We start from the raw sequence: 23,942 nt of genomic DNA, 5'->3' as shown, positions 1-23,942 counted from the left end.
TCTATGTCTAGTACCACTCACATTTTATGTTTACGACAACTCAAACTCTGATCTCCGAACTTAGTGATGACCCATCCAGATGTTTTGAAGTGACGGAGACACAAACAAAAAAAAGCTGTTATTGTCAACCAGTCCCTTTAAAAACATTAATCTAAAAAGAACCTGTAATAATTTATTTTCCTGATGTGTCAAACAACATCCAGAATAACTGCTGAACAGCCTTAGTTAATGAATGTGGCCAACTTAAACTGATACAATTCTAGCCTAAAGATAAGAAAGTGTATGTTAGGGAGTCTGTGCAACCACATTGAGGATACAGTTATTATTATAGTTATATATTATATATAAGCTATATATAAATAATATCTGTAACTATATAATATAATTATATATTATATATAAGCTTATATTAATAAGCTATAACTATTATTATAGTTATATATAGTTATATATTATATGTAACTATAAAAAATATATATTATATATTTTTTCTTAGTAATGTTTGGTTATCACTTCCAGTAAGAGAAGTGATATATATATGTAATATATGTAATATAATTATAGTATATATATTTATATATAAATATATATAATATTTGTATATATTATATACTATATATATTTATATATAAATATAGTGTATAGTATATACAATAAATATATACAATATATTTATATATATTTGTATATAATATATACCATATATACAATATATATAGTATATAATATATACTAAATATATATTATATATATAATATAGTATATTAAATATAAATATACTATATATAAATATATATAAATATATATAATATATTATATAAATATAGTATATAATATATACAATATATTATATAAATATAGTATATAATATATACAATATATACTATATATACAATATATACAGTATATATATTTATATATAAATATAGTATATAATATATACAATATATAACTATAATTATATGTATTACATATATGTATCACTTCTCTTACTGGAAGTGATAACCAAACATTACTCAGAAAAAAAATAAAGAAAACCTTTCTGCTTATTGCTGAAGTGGTTATCTAGTAATGATTTTACTTTTAAACTTTCAAATATTTACTTTTCTATGTCCTGGCAATACTATTGATAGTATCAATACTATTGATAGTAAAAGGAAGTGATAGAATAGATGTATATATATATATACAGTTGTATATATTACAGTTATATAATATTATATAATATATTATTAGACTTCCTGAATTACTAATACCATGAAGATCCTTCCTGACAAAAAATGGCTTCATTCTTGCTAGCTTTTTAGGCATGAGAGACATTTGGGCCTACTGATATGTAGGAATCTATATCTAGTGCTTATGTTGTAATGTACTGAGATTCTTTCCCAAAGAGGGACCTGTTTACAGTAGCTCTGGACTGCATGAGTAACTGAGAGCAGGGTGGCATGAAAGGGGAAAGGAGATCCCCTTCAGAATCCTAGCTCTACAGGTATTTGGAGAAGCCATGGGGATCACCACCATCAACCTTTTCTGCAGCTAGAGAATTCCTGCAAACATGCCTCCAGATGAATGTCTCATCTTCTGTGCTAGCCATGACACTTGATTCGCCCTTCCATTACAGCATTTATACACAGAATTATTATTTTATTTCTTTCTCTGCACTGAACTGTGAGCCCCTGGAAGACAGCTCTCCTACCATGGCTATGCCCGGTGATACTCTTTGACATGGTTTCCAGGGCTGAGCTGTAGCTCTATTGCCTGGAGGCATATCAGTTTTCCATTTTTCGTTCAGAATCCCAGCAGTGCCTGTTTTTTGTGAATAATTAGCTAGTGTGAAAGCCACAGAATCCATAGCCTCTACAAGGTCAAAATGTATTAACTGCCCATGTTTCTGCAAAAAATTTGTGTTTTTAAAGCGAATGTAAGAAAAAGGAAGTGATAGGATAGACATTATTATAGTTATTTTAGGATTCCATTTCTTTCCTTCTGTTTTTTTTTTTTTTTTCGAGACAGGATTTTGCATGTCCCCAAAACTGGAATGCAGTGGCTGGATCATAGCTCACTGCAGCGTCAAACTCCTACCTCAGCCTCCCAAATAGCTGGGACTCCAGACCGAGCTACAATCCTACTGTCACGAGTAGAGTGCATTTAATAATCTTTAAGGTCTTTCCAAATGCTAAAATTTCTGATTCTGGAAGATTTGTCCTTATTGTATCAGTATTTAAGTCCTTTTTCCAATAAAAGAGTCCAACAGATGTTTACAGTGTACCTGTGGCTTATGAAACCAAAGATAGCAGGAAGTTAGAGGAAAATGTACTTCCTATAAGACAAACAATGTTATTTAACAAATTCTCATGCATTTAAAGCAACATAATGAGAAAATACCAATTCTACGGAAGCTCATTATGAGAACATTTGCAGAGTTCATACTACAGACTTGATATGCATTAAATTCCTATGAACTTCTCTCCAGTTCTCCTGGAAACTAGCTATCACAGTCCTTGGCTAGGCTGTTTGAATAAAGAGCAGGTCAGGTTATGAAAAATGCAGGTTTTCCAATGAACTTTACTTCTAATGTATATCGTAGATCACCGATAGATGCTTGTAAGGAAATATATGAATTTCATTTACCTCCAGGAAATTCCCAAGAATTCAGAATGTCTACTTTTTGTTGACGATTTTCTCTGGAGTTGCAAACACTGAGAGTGAAATCAGTTTCGAAAACCATGCCTCAAATATTCCCTTCAATTTGCTGTTGTGGCAGTTTTCGTCAAACAACCTGCTTGGAGATAATCTATTTGCAGAACCTAGGTGGGGAAAAACCTGCCACATTATATAATCCACTGAGCAGGTTTTGGCTCTCACTTCACCAACCCATCTTAAATAGTGGCTGTGCCCTGCATCTAGCAATACATATGATGAAGCAATTTAGCACAGAAAGGGAAAGGCCACACAACTTGGCATCCCCGTACACATTTATCTTTGAGAAAACCAAATGGATCCAACTTCTTGCCAGAGTTTAATAGCAAAGCTGTCACATTTTACACAAATGAGTATCCAGTCCGCTAGCGAATGAAAAGAGGGGACAGGGAGGAGGGCACCAGAGGAGGCGGGGCTGCTGACTGGACTGTTTTCAAAGTGGCTCCCGTTTTTAGGGGAGGTGCTGGGATACTCCACATGGCTGGAGAGACGAAGTAGTTAAAAATTATTACTAGCGAGGGGGCCGGGTCCTCGAGACGTGGGTATATAAGACGGTGCCTGAGCGCAGAGCGGCTGCTGCAGCTGTGATCCAGGACTAGGGAGCACCGGCTCAGCCTCTCACTTGTCAGAGGCCGGGGAGAAAAGCAAAACATAACCGTGCGGTCCAAGCCGGGGCTTCTGCTTCGCCTCTGGGACATACACGGGACCCCCTAACTTCAGTCCCCCAAACGCGCACCGTCGAAGTCTTGAGCTCCAGCCGGGCACATCCACACGCGGCACAGGCGCGGCAGGCGGCAGGTCCCGGCCAAAGGCGATGCGCGCAGGGGGTCGGGCAGCTGGGCTCCGGCGGCGGGAGTAGGGCCCAGGAGGCAGGGAGGCTGCGGAGCCAGAGTCGCGGGCTGCGCCCCGGCAGAGGCCGCCCTCGCTCCACGCAACACCTGCTGCTGCACCGCGCCGCGATGAGCCGCGTGGTCTCGCTGCTGCTGGGCGCCGCGCTGCTCTGCGGCCACGGAGCCTTCTGCCGCCGGGTGGTCAGCGGTGAGTCAGGGGCCGTCCCCCCGAAGAAGGAGCTGGGAGAGGGGATCACTGGGCGCGGCGGGCAGCCTGTCCTCGGGCAGAGGCTCTCCGGGGCGTTGGAAACCAGTGCGGCTTAAGGGTCCGGGAGGAGGCGGGGAGAAATTGGTTGTGCTGTTCTCCTCCCTCTCTTCTCTAACACACACGCAGGAAAGTTTAAATTTTTGTGAAGTGCTTGCTTAAGTAGCTGCGGAGCGAGCCTCTGCTTCATCACGAGCGGCACAGTTTTTTTTTTTTCAGGAGTGATTTCCACTTTCTTTATGAGAGTTGACCACAGGGCAGGGCTCAGCACCTGCAGAAGGGGTGGGGTAGGGCGGAGGCGGAGGGAACCCAGAGACAGAAGAGCCACCGCAGAAATGCCACCCTCTGTTGCTCTGTTGCTCTAGCTGGACTTTGGTCCCAGCACTATGTGCACTCGGATGCTTTCTGAGACCAGATCAATTCGCTGTGGGTCGCCTCCGGATGCCTGGGCATTCGGTCTTTGTTCTCAGCAGGACTACTGGCAAGGAACTGGAGTGTGATCATTGTGTGTAGATGCCTTTCCTTTGCACACTTCGTTCCAAGTTGGGGACTTCCCAGAAAATGAAGTCAGCTGGAGTTGGGCCGAGGTATACTTGGTAATGACTGCAGGTTCGGCACACAGTAGGTGCACAATTAGTTCTGTTGAGTGAGCGCATGAGAAACGGATCAAAGTTGGCAAGCTTCCCAGGTTTTCTTTGATTTTTCTTTTTTTTGACTCTCACTGTCCTGTCGTTGAACAATTTGTATTGCATCTACTCTCCCTTACTTTTTGAGAGGGTCTCTTCAAAAGGATACAGATTCTCAATGACCTAGGGTGAATGTGCTTAGGGCCTTACATAAAGGCTGATCATAGCTACACTTTATTGAAATCTCTTACTATGCTCATTGAAACACTGCAATAAGTATTTGTTGGATATATGTGTTTTGAGGGTGAAAAGTGTTTTTTTAAACATAAAAAGCACAAATAGTCCTTTTTACTTTTGTACACCTATACAACAGGTGTCACTAGATGTAGAAATAGATGACAGATGACAGCAACTAATCAGTTGTGAAGACAGACCTTTAGACATTGGCATATTAAGCTTAATTGTCACTGATCTTCCCCTTAGCAATTTGTGATGTTCTACAGCTTCAGAATATAATTCTTACACCTGTGGTTAACAATCACTCTACACTTTTTTTCAGAATTTTCAGAATCTGTAACATTAGATCCTTTTCCTCCCTAAGTTAGCTGCAAAGAAAAAGTTCATTATACAGACTCATCTGATTTTGTGAATTACTTATCTGTCTTTGTACTTATCAGAATTATTCATGCAACTGAATAAACAGCAGAGACCATGCTTTGAACATAAGGTGTTTTTTACTCATTTACCTAAATAATATCCTTTAGATATGCTCTTATTCCTAGGCCTCAACATTTTAAAGGGAGGAAAAATAATATCTAAAGTAAAATCAGAGCTTAAAAAATTGTTGAAGAGGTATATTTTGTGTTCTAGGTATATTTTGAGTACATAATTTTTTCCAAACCTTCTGTTAGGTTTTCTTGTTAAGCATTTCTAGGCATCTTGTAGGTGACATCTGGAAAATTTCTAATTAACTGAACATGATCTATTTGATTTAGCATAAATGATGATGTTTATTTGATATTAAAATAATTAGTTATGTTTTTCTTATGAATAATTCAATTGTCTTTGGTCATAAAATTCACATTGAAATTTAACCATCTATAAATTGATTTGTGACTTTTATTCTTTGAAGACTAATTTTTTAAAAGGATGCATTTTGACCACAATGGCCAGAGAACAGAGCAGCCTAAAGCCTGACATTTTTGTAGCAATAGTTTCTAACGGATCTATTGTCTACCTGGTCAATGTAAGTTTTGAATTGGTCCATCAATTTTTTTCATGTCACTTGGGACCATTCACCAAATCTTTATAGAAGAGTAAGAGCCTCTTTGGGGGCTGTTATTAGGAACATACTTACAACGTATGGAATATGTTTCTATTTGTTAAATTTCAGTACAACAATTTATAATTTCTATGTAGGATACTCAAATAATCACTGACCCCAGAAAAATAGACACTCACAAAATAATTCTCCACAGAAATCATATTTAATACTTTAAAATATTCAATAAGATACTTTCCAGTACTTTTAAATACATCACCTTTTCTAAAGTTTAGAGCATTTCTTAAAAATAAAGTGGATATATTTTAGCAAGAAATGACATTTCAAACAACTTTGTCATCGTTATCTGACCCTTGAGTTAGCGGCATGTAGTCGTAATAAGAAAGTATTTTTTCTAGGTCAGTGGTCATACTTATTTTGATGTGTGAATATGCAAAACAATATGTGACATGGTGATAGTAATCAAAGCCTATTTATTGAATTTATGATGCTAATACGGAAACTACTTTTAGGAGCTTAGACCCGTACTGATTTCTTACTACTCACAGATGTGTAGAGAATATCTATAGGAGCTGCAATCATTTAATTTTGTGAAGTGACTGGTGAGTAATGATGTCTTCTTTAGGACAAAGGTAAAAGGATTTTACTTGTAGGCATAAGGACAAATATGAAGGATTCAAAATTCAGGTCTCTAAGTTGGGAGGATATGTTTGAAGAGCAAGTGATACTTTTAAATATTTGAAGTGTTTTGAAGTAATCTGTTTCTCTTTTTTTTCCTTTTTCTTTGTAGTGTGCATAGCAGCGATCTCCAACCTATTTTTGCTGCAAAATGACGTTAGGAGTATTTTCATGGTGCTTCCAGATTTCTCCAGGACACTTTAATATATATTAGTTTAACCTTATTCAAACTGGCACACATTTTATTTAGGAGACTGGGTGATTTAGAGACCTCCCTTCTTATCGTGTAGAGTCCATAGAATATTGCAAATTCATGGGTGGTGAACAGTAGCACATACATTACTGTAATATAATATAATAGCAAGGGAGATACAAGAGAACAGCGGAGCCTATCTCAGCCTATGGAACTATTCTGTGATATCATCAAAAGCATAACATGATGACAGTGCAGTTTTCAGAGACGCAATTACTTTAAGTATCTCTTGGGCATGAAAGGAACAAATTAATCTTATTACCAGTCATTTAATAAACTAACCATTTATCATAGCCATTATTCTTTGACTGCTGTTTGTCATCATTTTATGGTTTTGTTTTTATAACTTTTTCCTGAAGATGGCAATATCTGTTACATTACCTTTAGAAAAGATAATGTATTATTATATATACATATATATATATAATATGTATTATATATATGTATATATAAAGGGGTCCAAGGCTAAACTTCAGAAGATGCACTCACAAACAATTTTTACTATTTACAACAACTTTCTGTGTCAGGCATTCATATACAAGTAGATGGATGTGTCCAACTGTGGGATGAAAGTGTTTCTTTCACTGTTTTAACATACTCCTAATGATATAACACAGGATGACAACTTGGCTAAACTTACACTCTTTGTAATGCGGAAAGCATTCAATTTGGACCTAGTTTGTTTCATTTGGAAAATAAAAAGACTAGATAAAAATTTATTAAAGGCATATGTGGTTTGAAAATCTGAGACAGAGGCAACGTTAAGTCTTATTTAAATATTTGTAACAGAAAACCTAATTCTGTTTAGCAGCAAGCTCTCAATACACAAGCCTTGCATATATTAGCCGCCCAGTCATCAATAACAGATTAATGATAATGATTCTGACATAGATAACATGCACAGTGTTTGTATTCATCAATCCCTTTTGTTCATGAAATTTTCCACCTTTATATTAGGTGTGAGACATATGGAGACAGCATAGAAATCTGGTAAAACATGGACTGTAGAGCCAGATGACGTGGTTTCAAACCCCAGCTTCAGTACTTGTGAGCTGTGTGAACTTGGGCAAATTATTCAACTATTGTCTGCCCTCTTTGCCTCATTTTGAAAACAGATAAGAGTACCTATGTCATAGGCTTGCTAGGAATATTAAAAAGGTTCAAACACACTATGCAGATTGTGCACTGTGCAGAGGTACATGCCAAAAAGATAGAAGAAGGAGCTCAGCTTGGCAAGCCCAGCGCTTGGAACTCAAGCCACCTAGAGGCAAAATCAACTTTTTCTAGTTGGACAGTCTATAAGGGGGACCTTTCTGCCATCTCTCACCAGGAGAGGTCGTCTTCTCCTAATTTATCCCAAAGCATGGATTGTAGTAGGAATGAGGTGCTGCATTCTAAATTATTGCTAAATTTCAGGCCTTTATGATTAGAATCATTATTTCTATAAAACTTATAACTGGTCTCATTATTTAATTAAGAAGACTGAGGACAGGGGCAATTAAATAATCTCAAGTACCCAAAGTTCAAGTATAGAGTTTGATTTCAAAGCAAATTCCTTTTGATTGGCTACATGAACTCTTAAGTCACACTGATACTTGGTTTACTACTTAATATTCTAATCTCCATAGTAAGTATTATGATTTTTTTAAAAGATAGTCTCATCCTCTTCTTAGAAAGCTTATGGCATTTTCCAACTGGAGAAGCAGGGCTTGCTGCTGCTGCCATCATCCTGAAAATGAGCACAGCCTACATTTATAAATTTAAAATTATAAATGAAGTTATAAATAAATGTGTTTATTAATGTAAGAAAATGGATTCCAGCTATAGCACACTATGCAATTAAGTACCTTATAAAATCTCATTCATAAAAATAAAAGTTTATTATAATAAAACTCTGTAAGAAAGATTTTTAAGATGTTGGTGTAACATTGAATGCTGAAAACAGAACACTTAAAATGAACACCAGGCCTTTCCTTTTTAGTTCAAAAGTGTTGGCACTGGTATCACAGGCCTTGCTACACTGTGTATGGCATTGGTATCACAGGCTTTGCTACACTGTATATGATAGTATCAGCAAACTTATCAGTGTGATTGTGAGGGGGATAAGAAGAAATTATGAAAAAGAAAAAATACCTTGTATGATTCCAATAAAACATTCTAACTTAAGTCAACCTGATTTGGGGAATATTTACCATGTGGATGCTTTATTTTACTTTTTTTTGCAACTAATGGTGATCATAATTGAACAGTAGGAATTGGTAATATGTCTTTTATATTTTTATTGAAAAAGTGATATAAATTCCATACTCATCTAATATTGATAATATATAATTATAGTATGAGACATAAGAAAATATGTATTATTTTCATAACTAACTGAGCACTCAACTATCAGAAAGTAAACAAATACAAGCAAAAAGAAAATCAAATTACAGATCCTTTCTACTCAGAAAGCAAAAGCAAACTACCATGACTTCATGAGTTTGGCCTCACTTTTATATCATTGCCAAAAGCATTTAAACCTCTGCCAATAGTTAGCTCTATAGAAATTTTAATGGCTAAGAAAAAAGACAAAAATCATCTACTTATTCATGGAAATACTGATGAAATCTTTGTTGCGACAGTGATACGAATGTTAATAATAATAGCTTTCTCTAAATAAAAGGGCCTGTTTGCTTATGTAGCTGTGTGTGAAACTAATAAGGATGAATATTTCTTTAATATAAAATAAATATTTATTTTATTTATTTTAATGTATAAAATAAATATTTATTTTATTTATTTTAATGTATAAAATAAATATTTGTTTTATTTATTTAAATGTATAAAATAAATATTTGTTTTATTTATTTTAATGTATAAAATAAATATTTGTTTTATTTATTTTAATGTATAAAATAAATATTTGTTTTATTTATTTTAATGTATAAAATAAATATTTGTTTTATTTATTTTAATGTATAAAATAAATATTTGTTTTATTTATTTTAATGTATAAAATAAATATTTGTTTTATTTATTTTAATGTATAAAATAAATATTTGTTTTATTTATTTTAATGTATAAAATATTTGTTTTATTTATTTTAATGTATAAAATAAATATTTTATTTTAATGTATAAAATAAATATTTGTTTTATTTATTTTAATGTATAAAATAAATATTTATTTTATTTTAATGTATAAAATAAATATTTATATATTTTATATAAAGAAGTCTCTTTTCTATAAAAGAAATATTCTATACAATATTTCTCTAAAAATTCAGTGCAATCTGTACTACAAACCTCCATGACACACATTTACCTATGTAATAAATCTGTGCATCCTACATATGTACCCATGAACTTATATGTTAAAAAATCCAGTGCAGAAAAACTTGCATATTTAAATACTTTTCAGATTTAAAAATTAATTAGCTCCTAGTGCACATCTAGCAAACAAATTATCTTGAATGTTATTTTCTCAATATGTTTGTAGAGAAATTATCTTGAATGTTATTTTCTCAATATGTTTGTAGAGAAATTACCTTGAATTTTATTTTCTCAATATGTTTGTAGAATCCTGGGCAGATCTTTTCTCTCTCTTGTAGATAAGCCCACAATTAAAGGATGTCTTCAACTGCAGATGCTAGTTGACATTTAGTAATTTATAGTTAGACGGCATAAATGTAACCTTAGTGTAATAGAACCCATTGTATGGTTCTCTGAATACTTATCTATCCCGTAAAATGTTGATGGAAGATTTTATCTGAACATAACATTTGAAAATAAGAGACAGAGAAATTCTCCATATCATCTCACAGAATGAGACGAGAGGTCATTGTAATTGTTCTCTAGGAAGGTTGGCTTTTACAGAAGTGGGAAAGTTGCTTCCAGAAGATCTGCATTAATAAAACTTTTCTGGGAATTAGGGCAACATTTGTTTCCCAGCTGTTGGAGTTTCACTGCATCAGTAGCCAAATGTGATCAGCTGAAATAGCGGTGAGGTGTTCAATAGCTGCTGCTTCTGCTGATTTTGCTGCAACTTGGACCAAATTTGCACGCTAAGGTGGAAATCAGTAATAAAATAGAATTGAGTATAAAGAAATTCAGTGTCAGCTTTAAATGATTGTATATAAACCCATAAAAATTGTGCAATATATTTATAATTTCCTGAAAACTGCCTTGCTAGATCTGAACTGGTAGTGACTTTTCAGTTCAAACTCTGTAGACACAGCTGATGATCAAACTTTAGAGTTAATATATCCATTCCGGTTGATGATGGGATGCTCTCTTGATGCCCTTAGAGTCTCCCTGCCATGCAGCCATCACAGTCTCCACTCTCTCAAGCAGGACCTGAGGACTGTTCTATTATCCACAACCAGAGACACGGCCTGGCACAGAGAGTGTCAAGCTGGCCATTGTCCAGGGCCTGCGCAGCATTGATTGATAATTATTTTCAATATAATCTCTGTCCCTAGATTTTTTCTTTTATTATTATTATATCTGTATAAACTAACATAATGGTGTTAGAAATTTCCACACGAAACCTAAAGCTCTCATGCATTTAATTAGAAGTGCTATCTTAATTTTGTGAGTTAATTTACATCACCATTTTTGTATGCTCATCATGAGAAAATCTGTGTTGCATTTATCTTTTAATGTCAGAGATAATGAACAGTGACTTTTAGCATATGTGTCACACCCAGGAATTCCCTAAATGTGTGAGGCTTTGTTACATATAACAAACTTTTTGCTCACTGAAAGGTCTGGCTAGTCTGTTTTTTTGTTTTTTTTAATATGACATTTTTTGATATCTTGCAAAACAATCTTGGTAGGGAAATTTAATATTTCAAAAGTGCTGGGATAAAATCCAAGGCAGAACGTTCTTGGAGTGAAAAATTGAACAAGTTGAAAACTCAAGGGAATGTAATTAAGATATATTTGGACACTTAGAACTAGGTAAAGGATGTAGTAGATGAAAATGGAAACAGCATGCTTCTAAATACAAGCAGGGAAACACAGGCGTAATGGCATCGTTAGGCTCTGATCCAGAACAACCATTTGAAATGATGAAATCATCACAAAACTTTATAATGTATTAGGAGAAATTTTAAAATAATACATTAATTTTCAGAGTCAGCCATTAGGACTCTCTTAATCATCTCTCAAAGAATATTTATTTTCAGGCTGGTTTGTCCTGAAGTCTCTCTAACTTATTTCCCATGGTCATTCACACTAATATGTTCTTTTGCATTAACAGTTTGGGCAGCCTGTTAATTTGTTCATATTTTTCAGTGTGTCGCTCCTGGGTCCAGATCCAGGTAATGAAACAGAGGGAACAACTCTTGGCTTGCTTGCATTGCCAGAACTACTAGTTTATGGTTGGCTGTTCTCTGTTTGTGTCAAGATATTGAGTGCCTATCACTCAAACACTGTTGAGATGTTAATGACCTTCCACTGATTTCTGTGTCTTTCTGTCTGAGTGTCATCATAGGTCCTTAATTGCTGACTCCAGAAGGGAATGGATATGATACACTGGCTCAGCGTGATGTACTGTAATTAAAGTACAAAGTTTGAATGCTTTTTTTTTTTTTTTTGCCAGTATTTAAATACAAGAATCTCCCCCAACCCCACAAATCCCTGACTACTGACAACTTTTATTGATAGGCTACACAATTAAATACATAGTAGAAAAGGCCATAAATACCAACAAGAATAATGTTAATGGAGATGAATTGTAAGAAAGTAGTGAAACTATTTCCTAATTTCTTAGCATAAAGTAATTTGTCTTAATTTTACATAAAGTAATCAATAGTCTGTTTTCCAAGTCCAAATCTAAGCTAAAAGAGGGCAAGACTAAGAAAGTAGAAGCGGCTATGGAAAGCAGTTTGGGCACAGGAAATAGTAACAGAGAGGGATCGTTGGTGGTTTTAAAAGTTGACAGCAGAGAGCAGAGGTGAACAAAAGTAGAAGCAGTGAAAATCAAAACAAGACAGAATGACCATTCTGGATCTTGTTTATAATCCTGCTGTACATTCTTAATGGTAAACAAGGGTGAGTGTAGACAATAGAACAATAGAAAATCCATTGCTTGTAGAACTAGCTAAATCCTATACACCATAATATCCTTGACATCAATCTATTATCTATCTATCTATCTATCTATCTATCTATCTATCTATCTATCTATGTATCTATCTATCTATCTATCTATCTATCTATCTCTGGCATATATATGTAATATAAATATCTGTGATTTATTATGACATGATATCATGCATATTTGCAGCTATTTCACTTGATAATTAGGAAAATTAACACTGCTTAACATGCAGAGGTATGTAAAATTTAATTTTGAGATTTTTTTTCCAAACTCTTTTTGCCTATGTGTTCAAGACTTCACAAATGTTATTAGAGCAGAATCTCATTATGAGGTCTCAAAACTTCTTTTACGCTTCTTTGGGATTCTGGCTAATATCTTGAAATAAATTGATTTTCAGGATACTACAAATAATGACTTTATTGGGTATAGTATAGACTATACATAATCAATAGATGTCAGGAAAGGTGGTTAGGTGGTTGAATGGAATTCTGTAACAGAAAAATCTTTAAAATACAGGTTTAAGATAAAAAATAGATTTTAAACTTCCCTTCCAAATTCAGAGTATTCTGTGTATTTATTTATAGATTTTGGATATTTGGTTGGTCCTAATCTTTATTCCTGAAGGAATATGCAATAAAACCACCAGTAGTAAGATTAACTACAGAGAAAGGTGAATTTAAATGAATTTTTTTTTTAAGTTTAATAAAATTCTGAGTTAGGGAAGATTCGAAAAATGTAATACTATTACTTTCAAACTCATAAAGGAACGAATGGAGCATTTTTAAGGTTAAATTAGAGGAAGACATTGTTATTTCATATGTGTTTAATATATAAGGAGAGCCTCTAAAGCTGAGAGAAATAATTTGTTCTCAAGTCTGCTAAATGTTTATTACCTTAATTGTTTTGAGCTAATCATTTAACTGTCTTTGAAAGACCAGTTTGGCCAAATTTCAGCCTACTCAGGTCTCCATCCAAATTGTGAGAAATCAACAACAGCTAGCCATTGGTAAGATTTTACTAGCTCCTTTATTTCATGATATATTTGTTCCACTGTTCTCTAAGCCATCATTTTTTTCACATTTAAATTAAATTCATTTTTTAAAAGTACTTAATTCTCTAAGTTCATAGTTGGGAGATTTTAATTTGCAATTTATCACTTATCAGAGATGTCCCTGTAAAATGAGAGAAGACATTGGCCTCGGAATTGGAGTTTACACACATTATCTCCCCAAAGACCCCAGAAAAATACTAAAAAGATGGGTAATGAGATTTTTTCAGAGATAGTGAGGAATTTAGAACTCTATCCTGTCACTTCCAATATAATATTATATTAATTAATCATTTATTACTACCAATTACCTTCATTCTGTCCTCTTTTAACTTCCAATTTCAATAGATTTGCTTTCGGGTATACAAAATGAAAGCAAATATTTATACCTTAAATCTGCCACTTTGTATCTTCTTCAGAACACCTTATATAAAATTGTTTCATTATACATTACTTGTTTTTGATAATTAATTTGCGTTATGAGTTGTTATTCTTCTTTCATTAAGTTTTAGCTCACTTTACTATACACTCCTGAAATTCCTTTAGCTATTTTCATTTGCTATGTTAATTGGTTTATAAAATCTAAGCCAGAAGAGTTATAACTTCCCTTAACAAACATTGCTTGAAGTACTGAGTTTAAAAGTTTATGTTCCAAGTTTACAAGGGAATCAATTTGCTTTTACAAATTGCAAGCAATAGGCTAGAAAATAAACTTTACAAAGTAATTCAGTGGGAGAAGCATTTCTGGTAATGTATTTTCTGCTTTGATTGGTTCCTAAATTTTGATTCTTAGTGTTGTTACAAATAGAGTTCAGATTATCAATATATGGGCATCTTTTTTTTTTTCAGGCCAAAAGGTGTGTTTTGCTGACTTCAAGCATCCCTGCTACAAAATGGCCTACTTCCATGAACTGTCCAGCCGAGTGAGCTTTCAGGAGGCGCGCCTGGCTTGTGAGAGTGAGGGAGGAGTCCTCCTCAGCCTTGAGAATGAAGCAGAACAGAAGTTAATAGAGAGCATGTTGCAAAACCTGACAAAACCCGGAACGGGGATTTCTGATGGTGATTTCTGGATAGGGCTTTGGAGGAATGGAGATGGGCAAACATCTGGTGCCTGCCCGGATCTCTATCAGTGGTCTGATGGAAGCAGTTCCCAGTACCGGTGAGTATGGATCTTGAGCAGTTGACAGGCATTCGGGGGAACTCCACGAGGTAGAGGAAGGACTCTGTTACCTGTAGAGGATCTCAGAGTAGGACAGGCAGAATCATTTAGTAGTCATGTATCTGAGCGTTCCTGTTACTCTCTGTTTGCAGAAACTGGTACACGGATGAACCTTCCTGCGGAAGTGAAAAGTGTGTTGTGATGTATCACCAACCAACTGCCAATCCTGGCCTTGGAGGTCCCTACCTTTACCAGTGGAATGATGACAGGTGCAACATGAAGCACAATTATATTTGCAAGTATGAACCAGGTAAGCAGTAGCAAAAGAAGGTATAGAAGATTTTGCGCATGTTTCATTGTATTAAGTTTTGTCTTTAATTTTCACTACCTGTGGCTCTTTTTGTTTTTCTGCTGTGAAATAGAAAATTACCTTGCAGCTTCTCACATCACTTGTGTAATGAAGTATATCATATGCTGTAGAGCAAACTGCCCAATGAGCTCAAAGAAGAGAGTGAATAAAAACATCTGAAGAGATGTCTTTAAGAAAAAATAATCATTTCTAACAACAAAACCAATTTTTTTGTAAATAGATTTTGTAAACAATAAATATCTGTTTTAAAATATTTTAAACGTTACTATAATATGTGGGAAGTAGATGTAAGTCACCAAAGCACCTGTAGACTTACACACATGAGCAGCACTTCTTTATCTGATTTTAAGAGAACAAAGTACTTTCTCCTGGAACATTTGCTTATCATTTTATGGTATAATACTTGACATGTGGTACTCAGTAAAAATAAGACTATCGTAGCTCATTGCCCCGTAGTGGAAAAAAGCAGGAAGATATGATTCGTTCTCCCTGTGATTCCTATTCTTGAAACATGCCTCCTCAGTGAGCTTTCTTTTGAAATCTCCCACTACTTGTCATATGCAGCAAATGGGAATCTTACATTGACCTGAGCTATACTGGCATGCGTTCTGGATTTTTAAAATAGTCAATTTGAATTACTTTGAATAGGATAGATAATCTGAATTCATATTTGACTGAAAGAGAGACTAATATAAACTCCGTGGACTCATTTTTAAAAATCATCTGAGAAAGTCAAGTTAGATCCTTAGGCTTTGAGATTTCTTTGCTGTTTTTCTCCTCCGCAGTGTTTGGAAGTCTCATTTTAACTCTTCTGAAGAGGTGTCTACTTGAACTCATAATGCATGTTCACAGAAGGCAATTATAGTTGAATACTGCTGCTTCCATTATTCTCTTGAAATTACATGATTCTTCTTCTCTTAATACCATAAAGCACAAAGGATTATTTGGATTAGGTTTACCCTTGTCTTACATTTATCCTGCTCTTGAGTGTATTAGCCAACTTTTTATATCCCTGGTGAGTTTATTCTTTAATCATCTTGGTTGCTAAACCCATCATTACCCTCCAGGAAGCCTTTGCAAAGCTGAGTCTGTTATGTGCTTATATCCTTTATTTTTCTCTTGGAGAAATATAAAGTTGAAATTCTCTAATATTTTAAATTTGTGACATTCCATGTACTTAAGACCATTGAATAATACAAGTACAATATTTGCATTATTCTTAATATTACATTGTCGCCTTCTCCTTTCTTTTGAGTTCAGAGGTCAATTATTTGACCCTTCATTGTATTTATTTTATTTTTGCATTCAAATTGATGCCATTATTTAGCACACTATAAATCTTACAATCTTCTTTACTTGTTTTTGTATTAGGTAATCTAGGTTTACATTACTCATGCAAGAGCATTTATGATATAAAATTATTCTTTCTTTATCTTCTCCATTCTACCCAAATCTTCAAATAATCTATATTTATTAAAATATTCTTTTATGTAGTTTTTGTTTTGAAGCACATTCACAGGTTTACTATTGGCCTTATTAATGTGTTCAGGATTTTTATTTTTTATGTCATGATTTAATCTTTTATATCTTTTTATTTCTATTCAGTTAACCCTCGTTGAGCTTAGTGTCTGCTTTGTAAAGGATGTTGGTTTGATTAAATTCCTTGGTTATATAATTACCAAGTTTTATGTATTTACCAATTTTTAGTGATATTTTGCATAATATTTATATTATTTGTTTAAAAATACCAGTTGACTAGGCATAGGGTGACTAAGTTCTCTAGAAGAGTATGTAGAGTCTAGGACTGAATCTGAAACCCAGAGGAGGCTATTAAAATGTCAGGGTAAAATTTGCGTACAAGAGTAACAAATATTACTACAAAATGGTGTATGATTAAACTTCCAACAAAGGGGGACTCTATGACATTATAAGGCAATGTAAGAATGGTAAACATTAAATTAAAATTCTTCTGTATCTTAAAGACTACGTAAGATGTTACGTGTGTTCTTATTTCAATTGACAAAAGTAGAGAGTCACACTTTGGGAACAAATGGAAAACAAATTTATGTTTTTTAAAATAATTCAATTTACTTTCATTGAATTATTTATTTAACAAATAGTTCCTTAAGGAAAAGAAAAACAGAAAATAGAGCAATACCAAATCATGACAAGAAACTTCAGCAATTTTAAAGTGTGTGACAAGAAGAGAAAATATCAGGAATAATAGTTAACGGATTCTGGGCTTAATACTTCAGTGATGGGATGGTCTGTGCAGCAAAGCACCATGGCACATGGTTTTTCTATTTTTTTTGTTTTGTTTTGTTTTGTTTTTGAGACGGAGTCTCGCTCTGTCGCCCTGGCTGGTGGCGCAATCTCGGCTCACTGCAAGCTCCGCCTCCCGAGTTCACGCCATTCTCCTAGCTCAGCCTCCCAAGTAGCTGGGACCACAGGGGCCGCCACCACGCCCGGCTAATTTTTTTGTATTTTTAGTAAAGACGGGGTTTCACCGTGTTAGCCAGGATGGTCTCGATCTCCTGACCTTGTGATCCGCCCGCCTAGGCCTCCCAAAGTGCTGGGATTACAAGCGTGAGCCACCGCGCCCAGCCCATGGCACATGTTTACCCATGTAACAAACCTGCACATTCTGCTCATGTACCCCTGAACTTAAAAGTTAGAAAAACAATAAAAAATCAAGTGTGTGGCAATTAAAGAGATATCTATAAAACTAGGGAAAGGAACAACTTGCAAGCTTTAATTTAGTGTTATTATTATTATTTTTAAAAGTGGACACTATTGAAAAGCAAATCTAAGGACGGTGTTGTATGTGCAGAACAGAAATGTGGCTTATAACACTGTTGCTCGAATCATCAATTCCAAATTCAATCCACATACGATCATCTGCTGATTATTATTGCAAGGGGAAACCTAAATAATACACTGATATTAGTAAAGAAATTATCTTGCTTGTCTCTGAATTGCATTTAATGTATCACACTCTTATGTTTGCCAATTCTTGGTTAGCCTTGCGTAACTTTGTGCCTGGTCCACCATTATTGCCTGCAACAGGCTATCATCAGCACAGACCCACAGTTGATTGCTAATTACAGTTTGGAGTTTTAAGGGAGATCAACTCCATCTTTTATTCAAAGATAATTAAATGCTGACTTTAGAGTTAGATCACTTCACGTAAATTTAAATTCAGATTATATTTTATTCGCTGTAAGCTGTTCAGAAATCAAAATTGTGGCGTTTTTATTATCTTCTAATATAATTTCATATTTATATGTGTTTTCAATTCTCTTGTTTAATCATTATATATGCTGGTGTTTCTTATTATTTACAGAGATTAATCCAACAGCTCCCGCAGAAAAGCCTTATCTTACAAATCAACCAGGAGACACCCATCAAAATGTGGTTGTTACTGAAGCAGGTAATTACTTCATGTGTCCTTAACTTCGTCAAGAAATGAACTGTACTTTCAAACGCTGCTTCATGTTGACCCAGTGAAACTTGTCTTGCCTGGAGAAGTGGTTCACCAAGTATGGTCCTATGGAAATTTACTTTTGAACTAGGTTAGAAAAAATTATGCTAAGCTAGTATTTGAATAGAAAAACCTGTTTTGTTTTCTTCAGAGTGGTACTAAACTAAGTGATCCACATTAAAATTTGGGTCTGGCCAGACACAGGGGCTCACACCTGTAATCCCAGCAATTTGGGGGACTGAGGCAGGTGGATCACTTGAACCCAGGAGTTCGAGACCATCCTGAGCAACCTGGCGAGACCCCGTCTCTGCAAAAAATACAAAAAATTAGACTGGCGTGGTGGTACACACCTGTAGTCCTAGTTACTTGGAGGCTAAGGTGGGAGAATCACCTGAGCTTGGGAAGTCGAGGCTGCAGTGAGCAGTGATCATGCCACTATAGTCCAGTTTGGCCAACGAAGTGAGACCCTGTCTCAAAAAAGCAAACAACAACAAACAAACAAACAAAAACACCACCACCAACAACAAAAAAACTTTGGATCTACGATAAATTTCTCTAACAACACGTAGGTGTCATGATGCAAACTGGCACATTCAGTGGAGAGCAAACAGGGGTGTGCTGGTAAATGTTTAGGGATTGGCTGAATCCTTAAATTGCTTGAAGTCAAACAAGAGTGGGTGGAAACAGCAAATTATCACTCAGATGCCCCATTGCTCATGAGTTTGTCTTCTGCTAGTAAATGAAGTGATGCACAGTTAAGTGGAAAGCTTTATCTGCATCTGGTCCACTTTGACCAGAATTATTCAGATTAGTCATGATGATGACTTTTAATTTACAAGCTAAATGCATAGTTCTTCAATTTGCTTTTTCTGCATAGACATGATATTAAGGCTTAGTGCTTTTCACTTTTCAGGTGCTTGGTTTTAAAACCATTCAGAACATCTAAACCTAATTAAAAAGATCCGTAGGCTGGGCGCAGTGGCTCACACTTGTAATCCCAGCACTTTGGGTGGCCGAGGTGGGTGGGTCACCTGAGGTCAGGAGTTCGAGACCAGCTTGGCCAACATGGGGAAACCCTGTCTCCAGTAAAAAATACAAAAATTAGCTGGGCATTGTGGCAGGTGCCTGTAATACCAGCTATTTGGGAGGCCGAGGCAGGAGAATCACTTGAAACCAGGAGGTGGAGGTTACAGTGAGCCGAGATTGTGCCATTGCACTCTGGCCTGGGAGACAGAGCAAGACTCTGTCCCCCCACCCAGAAAAACAAAAATCACATTAGAAATATTATTTTCTCTTATGAAATTGAACAAATGTTTATTAAAGTAGTTTTAAGTTGTATGGACTTACAGTGTCACAGTTTTTTAATTTTACTAAGAATACCTAGCATTATCCAATGTGATGGAACAGGATTAAAAAATGATTCATGTTAGAATTTAATTAAGATAAGTCTTTGTGCTGCCAGAGTCTTGTGTCTCTGAGTCGTGACTGTATCATCGGTTAATATTTGCATATTTCAGTTTAATCCCAGTGACTCTTGTATGCAATCATGACACTAAGCTTATTGGCTAGGTAATTACTTACCCAATATATTTAAAATAATTTTAATAATAAGTACTTATTTTTGTAAGTAATGATTGAGAAAGAGTAATGAAATGAGTTAGCTAAGATTATTAATGAAAGCTAGTCCATGTCTGAATTGTAGATTTAATAATAGTTTTGGAAGTATGGATATCAAATTGGAACAGTTTGATATCACTACAATTCAGTACCATTCAATTTTCAGTACCGTAAAACTTTGTTTTTAATTTTTACCAAAATATGAATACAGTCATGTGCCACTTAACAATGGAGATATGTTCTGAGAGATGCACCATTAGACGATTTTGTCATTGTGCGAACATCATAGAGTGTACTTAAACGTAGATTGTATAGCTTACTACACATCTAGGCTGTTTGATATGGCCTATTACTTCCAGGCTACAAACCCCTGCAGCACGTTACTGTACGGAATGCTGTAGACAACTGTAACACAATGGAATTTATATATCAAAACCTATCTAAACATAGAAGTGTGTAAAATAGGATATCAAATATAAAAGACGGTACACCTATAGAGGGCAGCTCCATTATAATCTTATGGGACCACTGTCATATATGTGGTCCATCACTAACTGAAATGTCACTATGTGGTGCATGACTGTATATTATTTCATTAGATTTTTCAATATTTTGAGAAGAACTTTAGGGCCAATTTATTGAAAATTCTATTTCACCTTAATTTTTTGAAACATTCTTACATATTTTTGCATTAGAATTCTTCCTCAACTATCTTTTCACATGAAGACTGTTTTATTTTGTAGGTATAATTCCCAATCTAATTTATGTTGTTATACCAACAATACCCCTGCTGTTACTGATACTGGTTGCTTTTGGAACCTGTTGTTTCCAGATGCTGCATAAAAGGTAAATAACTCATATATGTAGAGACAATTTGAAAAACTTTAAATAGGTTTTCAGTAATGTTTTAAAGCTATTAGTATAGAGTTAATTATATTTTAATTTTCCTTTAATCCTATACATACAATCCTATACAATCTAATAAGATATACATTGAGGATAGGATTAATGTAATACATCATTTAATCCTCACAAGACTTATTAAGCAGTTACCCTTCTGTTTGTATTTCTCAGTTGAGAAGATGGTGTCTTAGATGGGTTACCTAGCCTGCCTTGGTTACCTAGTCATAGCTAGTGTCCATTGCTGAATCTGAAATTTGGATGTTTGTAAACTTCCAACATATACGCTCTACTAAACTGTTTTTTGTTATAAAGTATAAGAATTAATGCTAGACTTTTCAATCTAGACATCAAGCTATATGTAAGACTTGATATTTTGGGGTTCATTTTGTATTACTTTTCAAAATTCAAGTCACAGGTTTCTGTTTTATTTCAAAAAGATCTTTTAAGAATAGGAAATAAAATACAGTGGTTCAAACAGGTCACTTTTTGCCAGGTATCTTGAAATAAAATCCTCTATTTTACCAGCAAGATTTCTGGGAGATTATTATGACTTTTGTATCTGCTTACTCATACCCTAGAATTAGAGAAGTTTTTCCATGTGTCCCAATTTTTTAATAAAAATGAAACAAAATTCAATAAAATGAAAATTTATTTCATTTTCAAATAAAAATGAAATATAAATATGTGTCAAAATAAAAAAAATGAAAAGCTGTTCTGTTTATGTAAGAGCATGTTCGCTAGAATAAGCTAGACATCTTTGTCTGAGTGGTTTAAATAAGAACTGATCAAGAGAATGCCTCCATCAGAAAGGACCTGCAAACATGCATTTTTCTCTTTTGACCTTACTTCATCTTCTTCTTTTGCTGAAATAAACCCTAAAGAACCCATTAAGTAACAAAAGACCTAGAAAAAATTTAAGTAATTCTTAAATGAAATACTAATTCTACACAAAAGGCACATTAATAACCATTTTTAACCATTTAGAACATTTTTGTGCTTTTTATAAACTTTCTTGGCTTATATTCCATACATGTTAGATGATTGTAGAATAGAGTTGTGTTAATCTTACTTATTTGGATGGAAATCTACAAACCATACAATTTGGACATAATATTTTATTAGTAATCAAAACAGCTAAATCTAAATGAATTAAGTAATATTTTAAAAGGGTGATGGTCAGGTGTGTTTAGAAATAGTTCTTTTTTCTCTTTGAGGGAATTCTGCAATGTCTGGTAGATGGAGAGGAGGGGATGGGGAGACGTCTGTGAAGATTGAGGCAGATGCTGGGAACGGGGGCTGGGGTGGTCAGGGAGCAAGTAAGTGCACAACACAGTGAACTGGGACAAACACTTTTGGTCCAGGCAAGAGATTATCCCGAGGAAACCAGCCCAAAGAAATCTACTTTTGACAGGGCATCCAGTAGAGAATGACTTGGGTGCATCACCTGAGGTCGGGAGTTTGAGACCACCCTGGCTAACATGGCAAAACCGCATCTCTCCTAAAAATACAAAAAATAGCCAGGCGTGGTGGTGGGTGCCGATAATCCCAGTTACTTGGGAGGCTGAGGCTGGAGAATCGCTTGAACCCGCGAGGTGGAGCTTGCAGTGAGCCGAGATCGCGCCACTGCACTCCAGCCTGGGCAACAGAGTGAGGGTCTGTCTCAAAAAAAAAAAAAAAAAAAGAGACAGAATGACTTAGGTAAACCCAGGAACAGGGAACTGCTGCGGGTGCCTGAAAAGTAATTATGTTGTGGAAAGACAGAAGATAGCAGAACCCTAAGCACAGGCTGGAAATGTGGGCCAGAATGCCAAATCTGACAAGGGTGAAACTGTATCTCAGATCTAGAGGAACTCAGATACTGTTATGTTACCAAAGCATCAAGCTGCTGTTTAACCACAACGGTTTCAGAGACTGAGGCATCAGTAAGCTTCCAGAAATCAAGTGACTTAGGTGCAGAGCCGGAGAACTGATGGGAGGAGGGGAATAGGCACATCTGCACACATAGTATAATACCATTGTTTTGATGATTTGACATTAAATTCAGCATACATTAGTGACAGGAGACTCAAGGAGCAAGACGATTTCCAAAATAATTGATCAAAGAAAATAAAGGTTTTTATTGGTGAATAAAATGGAAATGGTTAATATTGTGTCAGGCACATGTTTGTATGTGTGGAACCAACCCAAATGCCCATCAATCAGTGAATGGATAAAGAATCTGTGGTGTATATATATGATGGAATACTACTCAGCTATACAAAGGAATGAATTAACGGCATTCATAGCGACGTGGGTAATATTGGAGACTATTATTCTAAGTGAAGTAACACAGGAATGGAAAAGTAAACATCTTATGTTCTCACTCATAAGTGGGAGCTAAGCTATGATGATGCAAAGACATAATGACACAGTGGACTTTGCGGACTCAGGGGGAAAGGGTGGGAAGGGGGTGAGGGATAAAAGAATACAAATTGGGTACAGTATATACTACTCAAGTGATGGGTGCACCAAAATTTCACAAATCACCACTAAAGAACCTACTCATGTAACTAAACACCACCTGTTCCCCCATAACCTATGGAAATAAAAAATTAACAACAACAATAAAAAAAACAACAACAAAAATGAACTCTAAATTAGGAA

At 35.1% G+C, this 23,942-nt stretch overlaps 1 protein-coding gene across 3 annotated transcripts in view; it reads left to right on the top strand.

Moving 5' to 3' along the window:
• The window catches only part of CHODL (chondrolectin), a 459,390-nt gene that overhangs the window by 433,804 nt on the left and 1,644 nt on the right, over positions 1-23,942 (top strand). For 2 of the 3 annotated variants that reach the window (XM_065541474.2, XM_065541473.2), the window contains 4 exons: positions 14,619-14,928; positions 15,081-15,238; positions 18,642-18,728; positions 21,140-21,242. In XM_065541474.2, coding sequence (XP_065397546.1) covers positions 14,619-14,928; positions 15,081-15,238; positions 18,642-18,728; positions 21,140-21,242 — 658 coding nt within the window. Of the gene's footprint in view, positions 1-3,275; positions 3,739-14,618; positions 14,929-15,080; positions 15,239-18,641; positions 18,729-21,139; positions 21,243-23,942 lie in introns of those variants that run through there. The other variant, XM_005548914.5, reaches the window with a different exon arrangement.

This window comes from Macaca fascicularis, chromosome 3 (genome assembly GCF_037993035.2).
Source record: "Macaca fascicularis isolate 582-1 chromosome 3, T2T-MFA8v1.1".
In the NCBI taxonomy this organism is placed as follows: Eukaryota; Metazoa; Chordata; class Mammalia; order Primates; family Cercopithecidae; genus Macaca; species Macaca fascicularis.
This window is presented reverse-complemented; position numbering and strand designations above follow the sequence as displayed.